The sequence below is a fragment of the Pleurodeles waltl genome, chromosome 5 (genome assembly GCF_031143425.1).
Source record: "Pleurodeles waltl isolate 20211129_DDA chromosome 5, aPleWal1.hap1.20221129, whole genome shotgun sequence".
In the NCBI taxonomy this organism is placed as follows: Eukaryota; Metazoa; Chordata; class Amphibia; order Caudata; family Salamandridae; genus Pleurodeles; species Pleurodeles waltl.
In genome coordinates this window covers 1,740,197,311-1,740,219,879 of record NC_090444.1, presented here as the reverse complement: position 1 = coordinate 1,740,219,879, position 22,569 = coordinate 1,740,197,311, and the positions used below count along the sequence as shown (strand labels likewise).

Sequence of the window (22,569 nt, the reverse complement as noted above, 5' to 3'; positions counted from 1 at the left end):
TAAGAGAGCTTAAAAAGACAATGAATGGTGGGAGACGTTATTATTCAGGGGTCCCCACTAACCTAGTGTGAAGACCCAAAGATGACCTAAACAAAACGAGAGAGTCATGCTAAACGTTTTGGTGGTGGTCCCATTGTCCTAGGAACATCACAGGCTTAATTATGGGCAAACATTTTTGAAAAAGAATGATTGCTAAACCTTATGGAGAGAGTTTTCCAGAGTGCAGTGAATATTGGAGTATCAGCTCTCCTGCTGTGCCGGGAGAGTCGCATTGCTGATTTCTGTGTTTTTTAGGTAAAACATTTATCAATTGCAAGTGTTTTTTTATGAAAGCTATGGAGCACAAATGGGAGAGCCAAAAGAAATGACTCTGATTAGGTAACAGTGTGAACAATGTGACCACACCGTGTCCAAACTTGCGCTGTTGGCACTCTTCGCACCTTGGCCGCGAAGGGGAGAGACACAACAAAAAAGTAGTTTGCAAATGCTGACGTAAATCAGCAATCGTGCAATAATCCATGTAACAAGGTCAGTCTGTAAGGCAGTAACAAAACCATCCCACCATCTGAAGGCGGGACAAACATAGAGCAATTACCAATGACATCAAATGATATTTGAAACGCAAGCCCACGAACAAATGAAAGTGATGGGAGTGAGGTGGGTGTGGTTAAAAGCCCGTCAAAACAATTCTGCTCGAACTAAAAACTGCATACCATTTTTAATTAGTCACATCCCGTCTCGTTCCCCGGGATACATGGTCTTGTATAACAAGAAGAAAGAAATGTTAACATTCATGCATTTAACTCCTTCCCTTGCCCATTCCAATACAGTCTTAGCAGACACACCCCCTACCACGTTTGGACCATGGCTCGATTCAAGATCTTATTTACAGAAGCTATACTTTTTGTATCTTGGAACTAACCATGATACCTTTGTGCCACAAATACCCTACAAAAATTTCTCAGGAATGCCAACATTTGGAAAAGCAGAAAAAACATATGTTTTAAGGGTCTAACAGTTATTTCTCCTTCTGCCCCCTCATCCACTTTATTTAGCAACATAGACAACAGAAAAAGACAGTTAAGGTGGCATACTGGCTGAGAGGCCGCTACTGGGCCAAGAAACAATATGGATACCTGCTCTTGAAAATGTAGGTAATTTGGCAAGTGTTTCCTGTGAGACTAATTCATGTTCGCTGTAGCACAGAAAGATAGTTGGAGAGTCGGAAACTGCGGAGTAAGATTCCTCACAAATTTCCTAAGAGGATCCCCAAGATAGCAAGGCCATATATATGGGACTGGTTGGCTTCCAGGCCAGAAGACTAGCTGTCAGAAGACCTGGCCACAAGACTAACTGCACATCTGCTGAAGGGCTTTGAGACAGCTCTGTTGGTATACAGACTGAGAACTCACATACCAGTTACTGAGACTGACAGAAAGTGTACTGACTGACATGTCCGTAAGATGACCAGGGCTCTGCCGGATCGTGAGTAACCAACTCACAAGACTGCTCAGTGGAGTACCAGTGGAAGGCTATGTGTGGGTTCAAGAATACCTGCAAGCTCTAGTGGGCCTAAAGGGGCTCAGCCAGCAGTTTCATACCAGGCAATGGGAGTTTTGCAGATCAGCTTGGGTGTCTGAGACAAATAGCCCTCTATCCCACATTATGCAGCTAGAGAACATATCCATTGAGGGAACTCAACAAATGTCAGCCACCGTTCAACCCGAGGGCCACCAGAACTTGAACGAAATGTCTAATGCAGTGCTCTCAGACAGCTTGGCCTGTGTACAGCCAGCACACAACCAAAAGTATATCCACTATTGAGCTAGTGTGCCAGCTAAGTGCTTGGCACAGTTCTGCAAGCTTTACCCTGTAACCCCTGCATTGGCCAGCGACTTTACAGACGCACTTGTTGAAGAGACCATGGTAGAGAACAACCCATCCTCATGGCCAAACTGCTGCAAACTCTAGAAGGCAGTAACTGATTGCCACACATTTTTAGGCTCTCCCACTGAATAATGGCATGGTGGCCGGGTACGCTTAGGTCACACCTGTATAACAATGGATCTTATCAGCACAGTGATTCAATATGGCTCCTACTGTTTTAATCAAGGGCACCTTTATCGCTCTCTTGAGTCGGAGTTTCGGGGGAGATGTTGCTGTGTGCGTCTTGTGACTGAATTTAGTGCACTCTGGGCCTTTGCTGTTTTCCTCTTTCCAAGTGCCTTAATTACCAGTTAATTACATATTCATGTTTTCCTGGGTTTATGTTCAGAGTTGTGCTGTAATGCCTGCTGCTGTAGGAGGTAATTGAGACCTGTGGTGCTCTGTTGAGGTCCACAGTATCCTTTAGTTGTTGCATGCTGGGTGGATGTTCAGACTAACATTTGTTGTAGAGCGGTACATTAACTGCCAACAATGGGGCGCTTCTGCGAGTCCTGTGAGGTTCAAGTAAACGAGTCGAGTCGTATGAGTGCAATGCTCTGTGTAATGTGTTCCACTGGAAGTTTTGACAGTCTGCACTACTATCATTTACACCTGCCCTGAACATACATACTCCGTGACACTGTTCGTCACATTATTGTTTCCAAACATTATTCGCACTCTCTCTGTAACCTGATACAGTAATGCAACATTCTCACTATTTTCCTTCTATGTGTACACCATTGTAAAATTACCCAGTTCAACAATCGGAATTTTGCATTTAAGAACTATATTTGACAATCATGTATCAGCACACGTATTTTAAATGCAGAAAGTCTTAAAATACCTCACTTGCTGAATGTGTAAATACATCTGCAACATGGCAGTAAATTTAATATAACCAAATAAACATACCAACATCTTCCAAAGGTGTCAAAGTCACCAGATGGAGATAAAAATGCTTAGGTGTACGAACGCATGGAAGGGGGTGTGGGGAGAGTTTAAGGAAGAGGGGATAAAGTTGAAAGTGAGTGGGCGGAGTCTGGCGGTGAGAAGAAGGGGAGTAAGTTTGAAATCATGGCACTCTTTTCCATGATAAAAAGCTACACTCCAAAGGGGGCTCCTGGGAGTGGGAAGGCCTCCTCCACCCACTTCCTTCAATGTCTCAGTCAAATCTCTTTTATAAGCTTCTCTCATAGTGATACAATCACAAGACTGCCCACAACTCTATTGAGATCTTGGGGTCCAATTCTTTTCCTAGGGATTTCTGGGTGGTAGGGCATATAGGTTTATTAAAGACTGTCCACACGGCAGCCCATGGGAAATGATAAGCACTCAGGCCCAATGACACCCCTCCTTCACTAGCCTCACTGTACATATTGATATTACAGGAAACTCAGACAAACAAAAATCTTGGGCCAGATGGTACGCACACAGCTCCTCTGCAAGCACCACAGGGAGCCCAGATCACAGACAAATTGAGTCCCGCGAGTCAGAGTATTGACAGACATGGCTATGGGTTCGTCTGTGCGGTGCTCACAGTATAAATTTCTGGAGAACAAGAAAAACAAGTTTGGCTGCACCACAGACAGTTAGTTCCTCTGCTGTTTGCAAATTAGGAACATTGACGCATGCATGGTTCCTCCATGCAACTCTCATGTACGTGTACCTAGAGACTCATTCAAAATAATTTGCTGTCTATCAACACACTGTGCCACCACTGTACTCACTATACACATTTCTAGAAGCAGGAAAAGCAGACAGGAACCAATATAGACAAGCACAGGCCTAGCCTCCCCACACTCACGGCACTGCTGCACGCCTGCAGATAGGCCCTAGTTACACACGCACACATTCTTAGAGACTATCCACCCTTACACACAGGGATGGGACTTGAAGAGCCAAGGCCGTTCTACCCGGTGCCACCAACCTCCTCCTGCAGCACTTATTACGGCGTCAGACCCGAAAAATAAATATTCAATAAAACACCCCTTCAAATGGGGGGGGTCCCCACAAATCGGCACAAGACACCACCCATCTTTCCTAAAACACACTTAGAACTAGAGCATTAATGTATTTGTTTTACCGCTGCAAAAAATAGGAAGGAAAATGTTGAAAGATAATAGTTCCAAAAGGCCAAGTGAAAACAGTCTGATTCAACCAATACGTACAGGAAGAGCCACCACCCCGCCTTATTCGTCTATAGTGTATTTCTAAACACTGTTTGGAATAGCATATGGTCCAGGTACACAGCATTGGCTTTAAAAGGAGCCACACTGCGCCTTGTGAATACGGGGCACCCCAAGGCACATGTGTATTTTGCTAGAATTTGTCTGGTTCAGGGTGCTGCACCAGCATGGCGTAAAATAACATGTTTAGTTGTTTTTTGTCAACTGACAGTCCCATGAGATGGTTGGCCGATCTGTATCACTGGTGAAACAGCCAAGAGATGCCAACAGGGGAGGCTTGCCAGCTGTTGTGGGGGTGTGGATGTACCTTTACGATGTCACCACAGTAAGACAAGACCACCCTGGAATCAAACAATGGTTAGAAACGGATACTCTGTTAACAGACTAAATGAGTATATGTTGATAAATGCACCGTGACAAATAGACTCATTGACAGTAAAATCACATTCTGCTTCATATGTGAACCGATCACACTCAGGACAACGAGGAGCTGTAGGTTTGGGGTGTTTATGTGACCTCATACTTTTACAAACCCACTGGACAACCCTGGGTGTCATATATCTATGCAGTGAAAATGCAGATTAATCTAGTGAGTGCTTTTCAATTATGGAAGCGGTATTACAAAAATAATATTTCCTCGGGACAGATACATGGAAACAAAAACAGCTATGTTAAGGCCTTGTGGATATAATAGGGAAAGATGATGAAAAAAAAACACCTGCAGACCTATGTACTTCACTGGGTGGTTACAACATAGTCGTTTTGCTATGCCTGTGACTACACTGCACCTCTGGGAATTGCATTTGTCGTGGATGACAACACTTAATAATGGATAGTTTTATAAAATAAAAGGATGCCAAAATAGCGTGAGCTGCTTTTAAGAACACTGTTCCCTGAAATAATAACGCCCTGCCCTCTGTGAGGCACCAGCTTGGATGAGATCACCGAAAGAGGCTTCCCTCAGAAGTGAGGCCTTTTCTGCCGGAGTTTCCTCACTCAAGCAGTAAGGCCTCACTGGGCTTTTCAAAGCTCAGAGTCTCTCTCTGCCTCGCTCGCCCCCACCCATCTAGCTCCTCGGCTGTCTACGTGACCCCCTCCCCTTTCCCTCTGCCCCCGAACCACCCACCCTGGCCCCCAGCAACACGGACACACTGCTGGCAACTGACCTCCTTCTGGGAGTCTTGCATGTGTGTGCTACTAGGCCACACTGACTCCAGGAACTGCTGCTCGGATTTCACATGCGTGCAAGAAAAACAAGCTGACTTGCTTTAAAACCACGTTCTATTCCAAACATTATATAGAAAATAAGAATCATCTTTCCTTGCAAACACGCATCGAGTGGGCATTGTACCTTTGATTACTATGGAGTCAATAAATGCAAAATACGACTTAAGTATTTTGCTGTTTTACAGAACACTGGTGGAGCGCACAGCAGCACATGACGGTTGCGGCAATGCAAGGCAGAGGGAGCTGGTGGGTAAGAAGGCCTGACACGCACCCACAGTGTAAGGCAAACAGGCAAATACTAAAAAAAAAGTCCCCCAAAGAAGACATAAACAGGACATAGTGTAATTATACAGTAGTTTGTGCTGCTCCCAAAGTGGAAAAGGCAGGACAAAGAGGCAGAACTGACCATTAGCAAGCAAGGATTTTTAAAGGACACTGGAACCAACAAATGAAATAACTGGAACTCACAGTAAGAGTGTATTTAAAAGTATACAACACGTTGAATGCTTACGCTCAACCTAAAAACAAAAATGCAAAGCCCTAAATTGTGACTGTGAGTTGTACTTATGAATCAACAATCTTATAGTGACAAAGATGTGGTGAGTACATCCTCAGTTGGCAGAAGTCACCTCCAACATGACAGTAACTGGAATATGTGTCATCCAAAAGAGAGAATGTGTTTCAAATGAGGCTTGGGGGAAATAAGGATACCAGTGTAATTTAAGATCAAACTGAGTTGTAAGGAAGGCCACCAACTGTCATGAAACAGTCATATTCTAATGTAATACGTGGGACACATCTCCACTTATGCCCATGATAGAGGGACTTGAAGGGTCTCGGGATGGTATAGCAAGGCATATACAGAGATAATGTGCTTCTTCAGGTATCTTCTGCAGCCTCATCAACATGTCACCTCAGTCACTGGGGGTTGGGTCCTTCTGCAGGTCTAACGCCTTCTCCTGCAAGGTTTTGGTCTCATCCTCGGATCATTTATTAGCGATAACACATCATGTCTCTTATGTGGGAAGAACAGCTTCTTTCTATTTCATAGTTGCAGTTTGTTTGTCAATCAACAAACCAAGATCCAAGAAATGAGCATTCCATCCTATTCTTTTTAGGTCTTTCATAGAGAACCAGTAACAAGTCACCCAATTATTTAAGTTGAGGAATCCAGGGGTGGTTGCTAGGTGACCCAATACTTCTGGCTAAAGATGTCACAGAGGGGCAATCTCAAAACATATAGAGGAATCCAATAAAGTCAGCAGCACAGCATAGACTGAGCGCATTGACATTGGGGAAACATTTGTTGGTTGTAGCAGGAGTTAAATAGGCTCCGCGCAAGATATTCAATTGTATGAGTTTAAATGTGATGTTTGATGTTGCAAAAAACAGTTTGGTCCTTTTCGTGGACTGCTACTCCTGTTTCAGTGATAGACCGTTTAGTTTTGAGAATGTGGAATAGCACTCAGTATGTCAGAAACTGTCGACCATGCATATCATAATGTTTTCCAAGCGAGTCAAGGGGTAGGAGTTGACCCTCCCTAAATAAATATACCAAGATTGAGATACCTTTGTCTTCCCAATGTCTCAGTTCACCAGCGACCCCCGGTGTTTTGGAAGACCAAGTTAAAGGTAGGGGATGAGGGGTGATGTGTTTAGTGATTAGGAAGTGTAAAGTAAACAGAATTGTCCTTGTCAGAGTTTATGTTTAAGGTACGTGGGTTGTCTGTCTCTCAGTTAGTCAGTCAGTCAATACTCTTTATTTCAACAATCGCCATAAAAGAACAATGAAATGAATACATAAAAACTAGGAATCAATACAAGTACTACAACATTATAAACATTCATAATAATTGATACATATAAGAATAAGATAAGGATGCTACCGCCATATAAATACAGGAACAAATAATTAGAAATTAGTAAAAGTCTATACCTCATAACATCACAATAAATCTGGTATATTATCGATAGGCAAGTAATTAGAACTATATGAAAGCAACCTGATGCTAAAAAGAGTCAACATAACATATAAAAGTAGCCTAATGCAGGGAAGAGGGAATGGAAGGATGAGTACCTAGATCATTGTCAAAACAATATATCGAAAGTAATTGATGCTATATGACTTGACTCTCACTGTGGCTTAGTCCCAACATTCCTTTAAATGGCAGGTGACAAGATGTTTTTGTTTCACCACATTGCAAATAGAAACCTTAACCCAGCGAATACTATGCATTTGCTGGTATCCAACTTGTAGCATTCTATAAGCCTCTGAATGCTGCGTGGTTCCAAGATTCCTGCAGATTGGGGCAAGCCATTTAGCCATGGGCATGCTGTACCCTGGGCACAAAAAGCGGACATGTACCAGAGATTCAGCATCAGGTCCACAGGATGGGCAATCCTGCTGGGCTCTCAGAGCATGCCCATTTGCAAGTGAATGTACTCACAGGTAGAGACCCATAACTAAATTGTCCGTAAAGATTTCTAGCCAAGTTTGGTTTGATTTCATCAAGAAACTGTTTTGCTTTGTAGTATATCTTTTACCTGTAGGGCTGAGTTTGTCATAAGACTATTTAATTTAAAATCATTGAAGCTTCTTTTAAGCTTCAGTTTGGTGACTAGTGCAGTACTCCCCCTGCGGTCTTCCCAGAGCCTTTCTTACCCCGTGCTTATCATGGAATTTCTTACATATTTAATCCAGGGGTGTCCCTGGAAAACCTACTATCGCTTCCAGCCCATGATGAAAGGAAAGCAACTCAGGGGTTACCCAGACTCTTCGCCTATACAATAATGGTCATATGGCATTCCCATCAGAGATTGGCCTAAGACCCACATCCAGCATTAGAGGAGTCAGTGGAGTGCTAACCGGAAGACTCAACAACTGTCTCAAAAACAGATTTTCTACCACTTTTAGGGTGCTAGCAACCTTATATTCCCAGAGCTCCACTTCATAAAGAGTGGAGCCCAGTGCTTGGTAGGTATAAATCTGTCTTACTGATGAAACTGGTTTAAAGAAGGACTCCGATGAACCTTCAACAGCCTGCCAATATGTTGCTCCAGTGTAAGCCTTCGCTTGGAAATAGGTTTGTCTGTCAGCACAAGTCTCCTTCAGCAAAAGGCCAGAGAACCAACAGCAAAATCACTGGATTTGAGTGGCCAAATATTAATCCTCTAAATGCAGAGCTCCCGGCCTCCTGGATTCACTGGTAGGCACAGTTTATCCAGTGCAACGCTGCACTGATCAGTATGCCAGATAAGCTCCTTGTGTATTTTGTCTACCTCACAGAAAAACGTTCTTGTGAGATTGATGAAATAGTACAGGAGGTGGGGCAGTACCACCATGTTAGATAGGGCAATGGGTTCCATGACCACCAGCTGTAATGCTCCCCTGAAAGATTTTTGTGTCATAGAGGCAGACATCTTTTTGATGTTGTTTGCTTTAAAAAGGTCCCCGTCAGCATGAGATATTCTAACACCTAAGTAAGACAACAAGATCCCCTGCCATTTTATGGAGCTGCGCCGAAACCTAGACTGGTCAGAGTGGACTTAGGGTGCTGTACATGAAAGCAAGATTTCAGACAGTTGATGTTTAGTCTTGAGGCATTGCCAAACTTTAAAGATCTGGCTTATACTACAGTGGTCTCTCCCAAAATCCTTGATGTAAATCATGATGTCGACAGCATTTAAGGACACCACATAAGTTTTGATGGCAAGGGAGACACACAATTCCCTTCCCTCCTGTCTTAGTCTGATAGCTAACGGCTCAGTGGCAAGATCAAAGAGAACAAGGAAAGAGGTTTTCCTTGGTGATTCCCCTTACTTATTGCAGAGAGGGGGGAGATTATTTTTTTGTAAACATGTTTTATTCATTTTTAATAAAGCATAAGGCCCAGCTGGGCTCAAACGTACATCAAACTTGCATCATAATGTCCTTATACAAGTAAAGGCAGCAGTACAATATGCACAGTATATGAATTAAGTACATCTAAATATATGATTGCATCTGTCCCATTTGATGCCCCCTGTTAACCTTCAGCAACCATCATAGGCGACAACTCCTACCTCCCTCAACCTGTCACCTCCCCTCCCCTCAATTGCATCTAAGGCAAGTTTTTAGAACAATAATATCCTGGGACGGCTCTTCAGTTGCACATTGTGATGTGTGCCCCAGTGACATTCATATTATTCACACTAAGATTTAGTTGTGGGGGTGGAGGGGAAGCCAGCCATCCCCCACTCAAATAAATGTCATCAGAGGCCCAATGCTGAGCATCTCAAGGTGAAATCCCTCAGGATTTTTGTGTCATCATCTACTGCAGCCGCCGGAAAGTCAGCTGCTATGGCCTTCCATGCACCTGCTATCCCCAGGGAATCAATCCCCTTAATTGCCTCCCTCAGTATCACTTCACCCTCTACTCATTTTCCTAATTCGTTACACCACCACAGTAGTTGGGGGCCCGTTGTTTTCCATGGGGAGGGGTGACATTCATTGTCTTAATTGGACCCTATGAGTATGGTATACATAAAGCCATTTCACAGGCATATGATGCACTTCCCAATTCCAAACTTAACGAGCCCTTTGAAAAGGTGTATGAAAAGCCCTTTCAAAGCCTTGGGCCACACAAGTGATCGGACTAGGCTGGTAGAGCTGCCTCCATGATATTGTTCAGCCGACTTATATTCAGAGATGTAGTTCTCCCAAGGGCAAGCCATTCTGATCTGGACAGCAGTGCCCAAAGTATGCAGCAGTGCCCAGAGTATGCGGTCCACCAAAGTTTTCCCAAGACTTTTGGAGTCAGAATTTAAGATGGCTATTGACTTGTCTGAAACTGTGTCAGTAGAGACAGGTGTTGGCTTGAGTATCAAGACTATTGTGGCCTTCCCAAGTGACGGTGACGATGACCATTTAGTCATCACTATCCCATACATGAGGGCCAACTTAGGCACTAAGATGTTGGCATAGGTTTGATACAGCTGTTCTAGGAAACCTTCAGGGCCCAGGAACTTACCAGAAGCTGGTTGGAGTCTCAAAGGTGAGGTTCCTTACTAATTGTCTTTCAGTTTGATGCAAGAGTCATCTATAATTTAGTTTCCAAGGTCATTCATGCACCCACCATAGTATGTATGGAGTGACCACGCTTGACTAGCTTGAAAGACACCTAATAATTCTCCAGAGAGAAGGCAGAACCGTCTTTTCTCAAAGCACTCCCTCATTCTCTCCGTGAGAGTTCCATGGAAAACTGTATCTTGCAAGGTTTTGCCCCAAGCCAAATTTATTTGATGAGGGTTAGCAAAATAAATTATCCTTGCCAGCTGTTCAGAAGAAATAATCTGACATATCAGGACAAAACAGATGACCTGGTTAAGCCACACATAAAGGTCATACAGGTCTAGTATATGTTCTAGGATGCAGTAAAAGTCATCCTCTAGAATTCATGACACTTGCAGCTCTATCTGTTGGGGCCATAAATACTTCCTATTATGACCCAGGGATGTCTATTATGGCCTCTATTAGCACAAATCTGCCCCCCCCCCCAAACCACTGTGGCTAAACTCATTTCAAACTGGACAACCACTCTCACAGAGATCAGGGCCTCCCTGGCATAGGCAGACAAATTAGTAGCAAAATCATAACCACACCAGTGCTTCTGGAGCTTGATACCCTGCATCTGTATTATATGAAACTGTATTATTTGGAACAAAGCTATATGCCCCCCGTGCTTAAGAAATTAATGAATTCAGTATCCCTGTTCAAACTATGCATTCTCTTGATGTTCCATGTTACCAGCAAGGAGTCCCCTGAATTTGTAATATGGGTGGTAGCAGCAGTGCTTAATTTGTAAATAAAAATATGCCAGTGCTCAAAGCCCTCCTCTTAAACATGTGGCAGCTGCAATTAAATGTGTGAACATGGAATACTAATGCAGCATAATCCTGAGGACATCTCTGGACTCTTCAATCCATTTAAAGCCACTCCCTGCCCCTTCAGCTCACTCTTGAAGCTTTCTGATCTCTTCCTTTGTGTCGCTTTTTTCTTTCTCTCTTTCTCCATCATTCCCATGTCTCTTTTGCTCCCAGTAACAGCTTGAGGCAGAAAAATAAGTGCCAGCCCTCAAAAATAAATGCCAGTGCTCTGCACCGGAATCAACAAGCACAAATTAAGCACTGGGTAGCAGTATTGTGCCAGTACTGAAAGATGACTCTAAATCCCCCTCTCAACACCCAGTTATATTGTAATGCCTCTTCTATGACAATTGTAAAATGAATATGTAGACGTTTACAGCTTCTGATCATAGACACCAAGGTAACCTTAACAATATTACAGAGGACAGTGGGCAAACATTTGACTGTTCATTGGAATCAGAAAAACTAGTGATTATCATGAGGGGTGTGTTGAATCACTTGATCTAGCCTGAGATCTTGCTTGGGCACACCCATGTGTTACAACCAATAAGATAAGTGGCCCGTGGTGAAAAAGGAGTGGTATCAGCGCAGGTGAACAGCTAGGATGCTGACCACCATACACCAGCAGCCTATGAAAGAGCTCAAACACCCACCAAGGATGGGCTGCGGGTGTCCAGAAGGCAAGATATAAATCAAGGAAGTGCTCCATAGGTGGGCCTTTTATGAAAGTTGTTGGAAATTGAGTAATTGGTTGAGGGGGGTGTAACCCTTATCAAGCCGCAATCACAATTTCTGCAAGGGTGAAATCACAAGCAAACCTCAAAAATAACATTTGCCTAACCTTCTAGTAACTTGCCACAAATAGTCAGGCTTAACTTAACTGCAATATGTAATGTTTATGCAGCACAAAAACAACAAAAATCACACACCAATTTATAACAATAAAGCCAATTTTAATAAATCATTTGACATCAAAACTTCAAAGATCCAAACAGTAGACCTTGAGCTACGAATTTTTAAAGTTTAAGGTAAAAACTAGCAGCTAAAGGATCAAAGAGCCAGCTGTGAACACCTAGTTGTACCCAGAAAAAAAGGTCTTATAGTATTTCAGCGACAGAGAATCAGACCCTGAAATGGTGTGAATTGGCATCATGGGTTATACTCCTAATGTTAAATAATAAAAGCCAATCATCATTCAGAGGTTTCATTACATAAAACAAGCTTTCTCTAGAAAATGTCCCAAAATTTATAAACAAATAGAACCTTTATCCAACTGTTAGAAATGAGGTCTTTGGTTGACAGTCAGGTTACCTCCTGTTCAAGCAAGGACCCTCACTTTAGTCAGGGTAAAATAAAATCACCCTCAGCTAACTCCTGCTTACCCCCTTGGTAGCTTGGCAGAGCAGTGGGCTTAAATTCAGAGTGCTAGGTGTAAAGTATTTGTACCAACACACACAGTAACTTAATGAAAATACTACAAAATGACACAACACAGGTTTAGAAAAATAGAGAATATTTATCTAAACAAAACAAGAAAAAAACAACAAAAATCCACAATACACAAGTCAAGTCATCAATTAAAAAGCAAAAAGAGTCCTTATGTAGTTTAAAACACACACTAACACTGTTAGGGTGAAAATGTGCCTTGGGTGCGTCAAAAATAACCCAGCGCTGGCGAGTGTGCGTCAAAAAGGGCTTGTGATGTGTCAATTTCACTCACGAGCGAGACCTTGCGTTGTTTCTCCTTTCGTCGGGTCGCGTCGTTTCTTCTCTCCGCAGGAGAGCGATGCGTTCATCCGGTCAGCACTCTTGAGTCCGGGCAGGCCTTGCGTTGTTTTTACATGCCCAGCGGTGTTTGCGTCAGAAATCCAGCAGCACGATGATCTGAAAACCACACAGAGTGGATTGCGATCTCCCAGCCTCCGTTAGCGATGCTGCGCATCATTTCTCCAGCTCCTTGCGTCGATTCTTCGGTCGCGTTGCAGGCAAGCGTTGATGTTCAGCTGCAAAGCCAGCGGCACGTCGATTTTTCAGCCGCATATCGGAGTCACATTGATCTTTTCCTGTGGATTTCTTCCTCTTAGGCTGCCAGCTTCTTCTTTCAGGGTCCCAGGAACTGGTTGGGCACCATGGGGCAGAGTAGGAGTCTCTACAGAGACTCCAGGTGCTGGCAGAGAGAAGTCTTTGCTGTCCCTGAGACTTCAAACAAAAGGAGGCAAGCTCTAAATCAAGCCCTTGGAGATCTTCACAAGATGGAAGGCATATAGGGCCATATTTATACTTTTTGACGCAAAACTGCGCTAACGCAGTTTTGCGTCAAAAAAATTAGCGCGGCTAACGCCATTCTGAAGCACCATGCGGGCGCCGTATTTAATCAATGACGTTAGCCGGCGTTAGCCGCCGGCGCTGCCTGGTGTGCGTTGAAAAAAACGACATACACCAGGCAGCGCCGGCGTAGGGGGATATGGAGCTTGGGCGTGAAAAAATGGGGCAAGTCAGGCTGAGGCAAATTTTTCGCCTCAACCTGATTTGCGCCATTTTTTTCGACTCCCAACCCCCATAGAAATGACTCCTGTCTTAGCAAAGACAGGAGTCATGCCCCCTTGCCCAATGGCCATGCCCAGGGGACTTCTGTCCCCTGGGCATGGTCATTGGGCATAGTGGCATGTAGGGGGGCACAAATCAGGCCCCCCTATGCCACCAAAAAAAAAAAAAAAAACACTTACCTGAACTTACCTTAATGTCCCTGGGATGGGTCCCTCCAGCCTTGGGTGTCCTCCTGGGGTGGGCAAGGGTGACAGGGCGTGTCCCTGGGGGCATGGGAGGGCACCTCTGGGCTCCTTCCGAGCCCACAGGTCCCTTAACGCCTGCCTTTTACAGGTGCTAAAAAATGGCGCAAAAGCGGCCGTACGTCATTTTTTTTGACCCGCCCACTCCCGGGCGTGAATTTTGCCCGGGAGTGTAAATACGGCGCACATGCCGCGGAGTAAATTTTTTAGACGGGAACGCCTACCTTGCATATAATTAACGCAAAGTAGGTGTCCACGCTAAAAAATGACGCTAACTCCATGGACTTTGGCGCTAAACGCGTCTAACGCCAAAGTATAAATATGGAGTTAGTTTTGCGTCGGAATTGCGTCAAAAAAAACGACGCAATTCCGGCGCAAACAGAGTATAAATATGCCCCATAAAGTCTAGTCTTTGCCCTCTTACTCTGGCAGAGGCAGCAACTGCAGGATAGCTCCACAAAGCACAGTCACAGGCAGGGCAGCTCTTCTTCCTTAGAGGTTCCTCTTGGCTTCCAGAAGTGTTCTAAAGTCTGTTGTTTTGGGTGCCCTTCTTATACCCAATTCTTCCTTTGAAGTAGGCCTACCTCAAAGTAAAGTCTCTATTGAATGTGAAATCCTGCTTTGCCCAGGCCAGGCCCCAGGCACTCACCAGGGGGTTGGAGACTGCATTGTGTTAGGGCAGGCACAGTCCTTTCAGGTGTGAGTGATCACTCCTCCCCTTCCTCCTAGCACACACGACTCATCAGGATATGCAGGTGTTAACACGTCCCTTTATGCCTAATTTATACACTTTGGGAATCGTTTTAGGCCAATGAATCTTTCGACCCTGATTGAAGACACCTTAGGAAGAGATAACTAATCAACATGTCAATCAATATATCAATAACGTCATCAATATTTATTATAACAAGGCAATTCACTTTAGTCAAAGTCATTTAATAAAACTCAGGACACCACCATGACCTTTCAGTCATGAATAACCACACCAGTTTAGTACTATTTTATGATATTTATTTCCTATTGTTTACAATTCTACTAGCAAGTTTATTAATCTCGAGACCAAGAAGCACAATAGCATAGTCACAATATGGCAATTCTGATAAGACTTCATCAAAGCAAGAATCACGAATATGAGAACATAGCACGACGTCAACATAGGTTATTCTCAGCAGAGTAATATTAGTGCATTGTTCAACAAAACATAGATTCAGTCATTTGTCTATTTGCGTTCGTTTAGTGAACCCCTTAACTAACCTCGAATTAGCATTGGCATGTTGGGCTTCATGCAAAAAATTTAGCAACATCAATTTGGAAAAACATCTAACTAAGGTCTCTGTCAAAAGAAGAAATTGGTACCTAGAAAGGAAAAGCAAACAGACAATCACAATTTCATTGTCATATAGTTACCCTCCGTATTGGGTCAGCATACAGACTCTGTCTTCGTCCTCAGGTCATCAGTTGATTCGCCATCAGTCAGGAACTCAGCTCGGGCAGGAAGGGTAAAAGGTACTTCCCTCATAAGGAGGTAAAGTATAACGGGCAATATAAGGGCAAAGTTGGTTTTAAGAACCAAACAGAAAAGTCTCTATGCAGAGTGACAAAGTGTCTGGATCATAGCAAATCGCATCAGCATCTCCCCTCTCCTAGTCTCCTCGTTCTCCAGTCTCTCCTGTCCCCTACTTCCTTGTGTCAAGGGTTTTTATCCCTTTTTCGTTGTACAGTCCCCTAATTCTTGATTGGTTTGGGGTTGGTACCCCACTATCTCCCTCCAATAGAGTTTCAATTAGCTCATCAAATTTGTCACCCCCTAACAGTTCTCACGTAGTTTATTGGTTCTTATGATTGACGTCTCCAGCGGGTAGAATGTCCGGTATGATTTCATCCTCTTGTGGTCTTTTGAACATCTTCAGTCAGTGGCTCCATTGTCTGTACCGGTTCAGGCGACCTTGTACCAGGTATTAATCTACACTGTTGCATTCAGCTAAAATGTTTGTACAAGCAAGTCGAATTTCATGAGAACGGATCTACTACAGTTACATTCATCTTCTAGCTTTGGAAAAACAAGAGTTCATGTCCTTCAGCAAGTCAGCACACTGCACGTTAGAAAAACACATTTAATATGAGAGTCAGGCAGCTAGGCCTCGACTCATACTAACTAAGGCCTAATGATTTATTAGCAGAACCTTAGCATATAACCTTTAATAATTTGTATAAAACTACACCTTAATATAACATTTTATCATTATAAGTTATTTTCATTATCCCCGTATATTTTAGCGGCCACTCCCTCTGGGCACATTTCAAGCACGCGTTTAGCAAAATACATTAATACATTTTCTATGCAGCATTATTATACATTAGTTCATAAACATTTCATGTTAATATTGATTATATAAGCTACGCACTCTCACAGGCTACACCCCAGCCCCCTTTGTGTCACTGTCTAGTATGAGGTGCAACCAGCCCAACTGTCAAACTGACCCAGACAGGGAATCCACAAACAGCAGAGTCACAGAAATGGTATAAGCAAAAAAATGCTCACTTTCTGAAAGTGGCATTTTCAAACACAAAGTCTTAAAATCAACTTTACTAAAAGATGTATTTTTAAATTTTGAGCTCAGAGACCCCAAACTCCACATTTCCATCCGCTCCCAAAGGGAATCTACACTTTAATCATATTTAAAGGTAGCCCCAATGTTAACCAATGAGAGAGACAGGCCTTACAACAGTGAAAAACGAATGTAGCAATATTCCACTGTCAGGACATATAAAACACATTACTATATGTCCTACCTTAACCATACACTTCACCCTGCCCTGGGGGCTACGTAGGGCCTACCTTAGGGGTGTCTGACATGTAGGAAAAGGGAAGGTTTAGGCCTGGCAAGTGGGTACACTTGTCAAGTCGAATTTACAGTTACAACTGCACACATAGACACTGCAGTGGCAGGTCTGTGGCATGATTACAGAGCTACTTATGTGGGTGGCACAACCAGAGCTGCAGGCCCACTAGTAGCATTTGATTTACAGGCCCTGGCACCTCCAGTGCACTTTACTAGGGACTTACTAGTAATTCAAATATGCCAATCATGGATAAGCCAATTACATACACATTTTGTAAAGGAGCACTTGCATTTTAGCACTGGTTAGCAGTGGTAAAGTGCCCAGAGTAACAAAAACATCAAAATCGGAGTCCAGCACACATCTACAACCTGGGGAACAGAGGCAAGAAGTTAAGGGAGACCACACCAAGGATGAAAAGTCTAACACCAACATAAAATTGGAAGTGACATTGTATTACTAAACAATAATTGCTTGATAATATCAATAACACACAATTATGTTAGCAAAGGCATCAACCTTCAACACCGAAACAATATGTGAGTGTTCCTCCAGCAGGCAGAGCTAGTAACCTTTTACCACAAAAATTAACATCACCACAGAACAGGGATTTTTATCTGTTTTATAAAGCAAGGAAAAACACTGTATAAACAAAACATGAACGCAGAGCACAATGCAACTTTTTAAGGCACTTTTATAGTGCAATCAAGCTAAGGCCCAATAAATTAGCTCTGTGGCCTACTTATGCTAACTTAAAGACACCATTTTATTGATTCCAGTTTCACGCACTCATCTGCCTCACTAAGATATCCTGACAAAGGCATGTTGTTTGTGCAGGGGAAAGAGAGAGAGGCTGAGGCTGTGGACAAGGACATACAGCTAGCCTTTCTTCCCTCCCACCTCCGTTGCTTGATTGACAGTGAGCTACAGAATGAAGTGGGGGGGCGGAAGGCTATTTCTGTGCACTTTCTCACCTTCTCTTTATCTCCCTCTCTTTCCCATGCACAATCCACATATTTTTGGGAGGCAAGGCAGTTTGAGATCCAGGGGAGGTAGATAAGGACATTGGAAACTTGGCAGCAGTGGACCTATACCAGTGTTTAGAGCCTACAGCTGCTCCATTGTCTTCACTGGAGCTCCCAGCATTCCAGTGTTCTAACTTTTCCTATCTGTGGCGACCTGGGACTTTGTCACTTTGATTTAGTATACCTGGATAAAGTGGCCATGAATGGGTGCGATTAATGGAGGTGGAATTTGAAGAGCTGGTTGGATTTATCCACATCTCATGTGTATGCATTTCCAAAAAAATTGAGCAATCCCATAATGTCCACAGTGTTGTGTGTGACGTAAATGAGTTTTGCACTTTGCGTAGTTCCCTTATCAAAAATATACACATAAACAAACAACATACAATTGTAAAGTGTTCCTTCTCATTTCAGCAAACCCATGCAAATATGAAGATCAAGTCGGCAACTGCAAGGAGGCGAAAGAGAGGGGTCTGTGTCAAACTTTTATAAAGAGGTGCATGGTGACTTGTGACATGTGCGAAGGGAAAATACATTGATAGCGCCGTTCCATTTATATAAACAGAAAGGGTCACTGTGGAACAGCATTAAATTGTATGCAATGTTTATATCAACATATATAATTATCCAGGCGTGTTTTGCTCGGAATCTCTGTTCCTAAAGTCACTATTTGTTAATGATTTGTAGGGTAACCTGGCAACATAGTGATGAATCTTTTCCATAAGCTATCTATCTCAGTTGGCATGTAAGCTTTACTCATTAAAAACGATTGAAAACAATACAATACCTTGTCATGGTTGTTTGTTATGTCCATGAATGATTCTTGTTTGATACGATGGTCATTCTCCTCCACTTTTTAAAACACTTTTTTTCACGACTCAAAGGAGAAAAAGTGCGTGTTTTTAATGAATAAATACACTTTATTCGATTATAAATATATAACCAGAAAAGGATATACAAGAAACAAATGTTTAAAGCACAGTAAATGACGAAATTAAAATGACAGACAGACATACATAAAATATAAGTAAATCAGCAATTTAAAACATAACTAAATCAGAAGCTTATTACAAGCTAGAGGCATTGGCTCATTAGCCATACATGAATATTAAGATGCTGGTTTACATTGGCGGAATCAAGAAACCTTTAGAAGTGGCAGAAGGTGCCTCTGCCTGAACGGCTCATAATACCCACAAGAAAAGGTGAAAGTGCATCAGCGATTGTGCAGAAACCTTATCACAAGGACAGGTCAGAATACATTTAGGGTTAAACTGACCAAGCGGAAAACAAAGGATTCACCTAATAGAACCCATTTAGAACTTGATCAGGAGAGTCCTTTCCTAAACATTTTCAACATTAAGGAGATATGATTCAATTCCCGGACAGGATTTATAAATTAGGTAAAAGCTCACAGTGGAAGTTCCCTCATCTCTCACGTTTCCCTTGCTATTCTAGTGAACTCTTGCTTAACCAACAGCCCACACCCTTGGGCATAGAGGACGGAGATACGAACAGATCTGGCTGTCCCAACCTATCTGCAACATTCTTAACATAACACAGCTAGGGAATTTTATGACCATAATCACAACACAGACCAGGATTACCTCCGTGTTACAATCCGTAAATTTGTTACCCCATATAAATATCCACAGTCGTAGCAAGAACGGAGAAGCTACCAATCAATCAATCAATCAATAAGATACTTGTATAGCAAGGCTTATCACTGATGGGGTCCCAAGGCACTGTCGTGGGCATGCTGTTCACTGGAAGAGCCAGGTCTTTAGGTCCTTCCTGAACTGTTTCAGTGAGGGGGGCCTGCCTGAGGTTGTGGGAGCATGATCCAGGTCCGAGCTGCGAGGGTGCTTTTAGTTATTCTGGGGATGACAGCGAGGACGAGTTGGGAGGATCAGAGTTGTGTAGAAAGTCAGGCTGTGGTTGAGGTAGGCTGGTCTGATGCTGTGCAGTGCCTTGTGAGTCAGTAGCTTGAAGGTGATGCGTTTGTTGATAGGGAACCAGTGGAGGTATCCGAGGTGGGCGGGGATGTGGCTGTGGTGAGGGATGTCCAGGATGAGTCTGGCTGCGGCATTCTCGATTCTCTGTAGCATTGTTTGTAGCTTCCTTGAGATGCTGGCTTAGAGTTCATTGCTGTAGTCCAGTTTGTTGCTGATCAGTGCGTGGGTAACCACCCTTCTTGTCTCTTTCCAACTCTATCTGAGTGATCTGGACGTATATCAGGATATCTGGAGATACACTGAACCCACACTGACAGTGAATAATACTCCCGTAGTCAGTACATTAAGCTCCCCATTGAGCCACTAGGTTCCTTTTGCTGGGGGCTCAGAACTTTTTTACCAGAGGGGGCATAGCAATCTTTTACCACCAAAACATGTTGATTATTTATCTTCTACGTTATGTGCATTGTCATTGCGATTGTAAGTTCATGAAAAAGCAGAGTTTTAAACTTTATGGCATAATGACAATGAAGAGCAGGTTCAGCAACAGAAAGCAGATGGTGTTGTGACACTTACAATGAATATACAACAAACTAGTAACAACCTTTCCAAAGGGGAAAAAGATCTCACAGAGAGCTAGAGACACCTCATATGTGGATGCTTCAGAGCCTACAGCCAAAGCCCCAGCACCCTCTAATGTGCCTAGCACTGCCTCCATGTTAATAACAAGCTACTTTTTTCTCTTGCCAATGCAGTTTTGGGCAGTGATACCTTGAGGGGAAAGCTTGTCTGGAATTTTGGCTGACAACATGGAGGAGATTCAAGCCAACAACAAAATTAATTTTAAAGACATCATAGGAGCTAAGGCACTGGAAGGTATAGACCATTCAATTGAAGCTGTTATGGTCAACCAAACAGCCCAAATACAAGCAGGAGACTGTGGCAGACGGACTAGCACCTACCAATCGCTGGTCTCCCAAGCAGCAGAGCACATGGAGTCAGCCAACTCCCGTCCTTGCACCCCATTGAAGCGCAGTTTAACCAGCATGACATTGTTCACTGATACCCAGCAAGCACACATCCCAGTGTGAGAGAACCATGTGTCTCCTGATTTCTATGACAATCATGGATCCTCAGGAAGTTAATCCCTGAGTGCCAATTAATTATTATTTCGAGATTTCATACTTCCAGATGTGCCTATAAATGGTACCATGAAGGTGACTAATGAAGGAGTGGGGCAATCAGAAATAGTGAGAGCACTAGATGATTCAGGAAAGCCTGATAAGTTACCTGCTGGGAACTGTAGACTATCCATGGTGGGGTCTAAAAAAGAAGATTCAATCTTCCTGAGCATACCAGCTAATAACTATATACTGAGAGCGCTACTTTTAAGCTGGAAGATTTCCAATATTTAATTATTTCAGAAGACATGAACGCCCTGCACAGTGTTTTGTTGTCAATACTCTCACTGCTGGAGAAATCCTTAGGCTGGTTGGAGCACATAGCAACATTGCTGACATCAATACTCCATGCCCTTGTGTCAGTAAGACATAACACTGACGCAACCACTTAGATGATTATGGAAAGTGGATCAGAAGACCTAGTAGCACAAAACACTGCTTTTAATGCACCACTAAATATATGCACAACTAGCAGCTTGAAGGTATTTTCAACAAGGAGTCCTGCCCCAAAGGTTGAAAAAGCAAGTGGAGTGGGTAGCGCAGTGAGCATTCTTCCTAGTACTAATACCAATTGATAATGGGCAAAGGCTAGAAGTAGTGAAGGGAAAAGGAAGTCAATTCTGGGAAGTGCTATAGCAGGGAGAAGCAGTGCTGTAATGTGTGATCTAGAGAGCTCGTCAATGCTAGCAGTGACTGGGAGAGGAACACACAACACCAAAGGAATGGAGCCTAATGGAAAGGGTAAGCTCAGGAAAAAGGTATGGAAGGACCCAACTTTTCCTGTTTGCTTGATAAAGCGTCTTCTCTCTGACCAGAATTGGCAGAAAATTAAGAACTGTTTCCAACAGTATTAAAAGTTATAATACAACTCAGAATGTTGACGATCAGATTCCAACTCTTAACTACCCCGACCCCTGCCCAACTGAAGCAAAGGGCCCTGAGAGCACTACAGCTCTACAGCAGGATGGCAAATCAGACCCAGATGATCATAATGATTTGCCTGAGCACACAGTACAGTTTAAAAAAAGGTTGCTCAAGAGGAAATAGTGAACCAGAAGAGCTATCAAGGGAACACACGTTGAAATTGCGTACTATGGAAGGTCTCTGCGCCACCCAGAGTGAGACTCTTGGCACAAGCCTCTCTGAGGAAGCAGGGTCTGCCAACTTTTTAAATCCATTAGCACTCCCATTCGTAGCAACAAGAGGATAAGCAGTAAGCAAACCTGCAAGTTACAGTGCCAGCTCGGATACGGTCACTACTATCTCTCATAAAGTAATAAATTGTTGTATGGAATTTATCAATCTCTTCCCTGAAGCAGGGTCCATGAACCTCCTGAACAGGTCAAGGCTACTGGCCCTTTTTTATGTGGTCTCTTAGTTAGGAGTGGTTTCCTCAGGAGACGGAACAAGAATAAAATTGGTCATTCAGCAACCTGGCCCTGAACTTGGTATTAAAGCACCTACATGACTTCCACGTAATGGGAGTAGATGTTGCCATACTATAACATTGACCAAAGAGTTAATGCTCCATCAGGGCA

General features: G+C 43.2%; 1 protein-coding gene across 5 annotated transcripts in view; it reads left to right on the top strand.

Moving 5' to 3' along the window:
- Nucleotides 1–18,682, top strand: part of LOC138297429 (cysteine-rich venom protein-like) — a 260,633-nt gene extending 241,951 nt beyond the window's left edge. For all 5 annotated transcript variants that reach the window (XM_069236793.1, XM_069236790.1, XM_069236791.1 and 2 more), the window contains one exon: nt 18,313–18,682. In XM_069236793.1, coding sequence (XP_069092894.1) covers nt 18,313–18,437 — 125 coding nt within the window. In that variant the 3' untranslated portion in view covers nt 18,438–18,682. The remainder of the gene's footprint in view (nt 1–18,312) is intronic.
- Nucleotides 18,683–22,569: the final 3,887 nt, after the last annotated feature.